General features: G+C 40.6%; 1 protein-coding gene across 1 annotated transcript; it reads left to right on the forward strand.

Annotated features, from left to right (window-relative positions):
* The first annotated feature begins 812 nt into the window (after positions 1-812).
* On the forward strand, positions 813-1,742 carry LOC149234239 (uncharacterized). Its single transcript, XM_089368193.1, has one exon. It carries the CDS (start codon positions 813-815, stop codon positions 1,740-1,742), a length of 930 nt encoding a protein of 309 aa, XP_089224319.1.
* The last annotated feature ends 1,151 nt before the right edge of the window (positions 1,743-2,893 follow it).

Genomic DNA, 2,893 nt, shown 5'->3' on the forward strand with positions numbered 1-2,893 from the left:
AACCTAAGCCAGAGCAAGCAGCAAAAAGCAGGGATGCCTTTATAAAGCCAAAAGCAAGACAAAGGGCTAATAGAAAAAGAACGAACAGAATAGGAGCAGCACAAGGCAACACCAGTAATGCCTTTGAAATCTTAAAGACAGATACAGATTCAGAAGAAAAAAATAAGGAATCAAATAATAGTGAAGGGAACAAAGAAAGAACAGGTCATGAAACAAAAGAATGGGAGGAACATCCCCTCAGTACAGTAGTCCTAATGCAGGAGCCAATAGGAGAGCAAGAGGAAGATGCAGATATGCTCACCAGTGATGGTGGTAGTGAGGAAATGGAGCTAAATGAGGTTCTAGAGTAGGAAGGAATAAGCTTACCAGTCATGGAAGAAATCTGGAAAGCGCAAAGAATAGAGAATATTCCGGAAGAAGAGATTAGAAAGATCAACAATCTATTCATTGCAAGGCAAAAGGCAGAGATGGATAGGCAAAACAGGAAGTTAGGCATAGCAAAGGAAATAGGCAGCCATTCAAAGAGCCTACTATGCAACTCAACCAGCTCGAAATAGAGAAGGAAGAGAGACCGAAGAACAAACGGTGAAGTATTGTAGGAACTAGGGATTTTAATGTTAAATTCGGGCAAGATGAAGGCTCTGAATGCCTTCCCGTCTTACCAACAATCTATCTAGTTAAAAATGAAAGTTATATTGTGGAATGCAAGAGGGCTTAATAGCCAAGCGAAACAAAGACTTCTAAAGGGAAAATTCCAAAAAGAGAAACCAAATATCATGTTCATATAGGAAACCAAATGTGCTAATAACAACATGGCGAATATCAGCAAAAGGCTTGGGAAACACATAGAATTTATGGAAGTAGCTAGTCAAGGTTGGGAAGGAGGTTTAGTAACTCTTTGGGACTCCCGAGTGATTCAAATCCTCTCGGCAGAAGCTACAAAAGTGTTCATAGCCATGGAAACTCAATTGATAGGTAATTCTGAAACTTACTTATGCACAAATGTTTATGGACCTCAAAAGCTAGAAGATAAATTATCCTTTCTCCGCTCTCTTTTAAGTTTAAAGATTAGATATCCCAACTCGAAATTCATCATGGGGGGAGATTTTAATATGATAACCTCTCTTTTGGAAAATAAAGGAGGAATTAGAAAACTCAATAAGGATGCTGAGCTCTTTGTTGAATTCATTGATTCTGCCAAACTAGTGGACATCCAGCCAAAGAGTGGAACTTTCACCTGGAATAATAGGAGAGGAGGCGAGAAGCAGATAGCCTCTCATTTGGATAGATTCCTTATTTCAGAAAGCATTATACTTGAAGGAATAATAGTGGAATCTGACATCCTTCCTAGTGGAGGATCGGATCACTGGCCAATCTCTTTGGTAGCGGCCATCCAAGGAACCCCCAGAAACAGGCCTTTCAGATTCGAGAAGTTCTGGTTGAATCACCCTAATCTCATTCAATTGGTGGAGAAATGGTGGCATGATCCAATGGACATCAGAGGAACCAGAATGTTTAAACTTCAAAGCAAATTAAGATACATCAAAAACAAAATAAAAGAATGGAATACAACAGAATTTGGGAACATTTTTAAGGAGAAAACTGTCATAGAGGGAAAGTTAGAACAGATTCACAAAGAATGGGCTAATGGGCACAACAATGAGGACTCAACAGAGAAAGAAAAAGTCTTGATGCAACAATGGCAAGCACGCTGTCAACAGGAAGAGACCTTATGGAGATAGAAATCCCGGATACAATGGCTAAAGGAGGGGGAACATAACACTAAGTTCTTTCATAGGTCTATGCTAGACCAGAGAGGGGCTAATAAGATACTCTGTCTCAACAATGAAAGAGGGGAAACTTTTCAAAGTCACCAAGAAGTAGCAGCACTGCTCACAAGGCACTTCAATCATATAGCACAGGAGCCGCAAGCAAACAGGACAGAAGCTATTGAGGAGCTAACCCAGGCTATTCCTAAAATTATTAAAAATGAGCAAAACCTAGCTCTTATTAGGGAAATCTCTTTGGAGGAGGTAGAAGAAGCGGTTAGAAGTATGTCGAATGACAAGGCACCTGGGCCTGATGGTTTCACCATCAATTTTTATAAAGCCTGCTGGAGCTTTGTCAAGACTGAAGTTTGGGAAGTAGTAGAAGATTCAAGATGATCCTGTTCTATCCTTAAATCGCTAAATTCTACCTTCCTCGCTCTAATTCCCAAGGTAGAAGAGGCCAACTCTCCAGAGAAATTTAGACCTATAGCCCTATGTAATGTAATATATAAAATCATATCTAAAGTCATAACCAACAGATTGAAGCCCATTCTTCCTGGCCTCATTTCGGAAGAGCAGTCGGGGTATGTTGAAAGAAGACAGATCTTGGATAATATTCTTCTAGCTTAGGAAATGGTTCATACTCTTCAGACCAGGAAAGTAGCAGGGATGTTGATGCAGCTTGATCTTTCTAAAGCCTATGATAAGGTCAACTGGAACTACCTTGAGGCCATTCTGAATGCTTTTGGCTTTGATAAGCAGTGGACTAAATGGATCCTCGCCCTGATTAAATCCACTAAGTTTTTCATCCTTGTCAATGGCTCCCCATCCGACCCTTTCTCTCCCTCCCGAGGCATCAGGCAAGGAGACCCTCTGTCTCCTTTCCTTTATGTAATCCTCATGGAAGGACTGAGCAGACTCATCAGCAAAGCAAAGAATGAGGGAAAAATCAAAGGACTACAACCCCTTCATTCCATACCAGCGACATCGCACCAGTAATTTGTGGATGACACAATGCTGCATGGGACGCCAACTGTGAAAGAAGCCATGGATTTCAAGAAAATCCTAACTATCTTCAGCAAGGCTTCAGGTATGGAAATCAATCTTTCAAAATCCACTATTTT

Source organism: Pinus tabuliformis, chromosome 8, assembly GCF_031772625.1.
Source record: "Pinus tabuliformis cultivar Carrire ecotype Pingquan chromosome 8, CPIR1, whole genome shotgun sequence".
NCBI lineage: Eukaryota > Viridiplantae > Streptophyta > Pinopsida > Pinales > Pinaceae > Pinus > Pinus tabuliformis.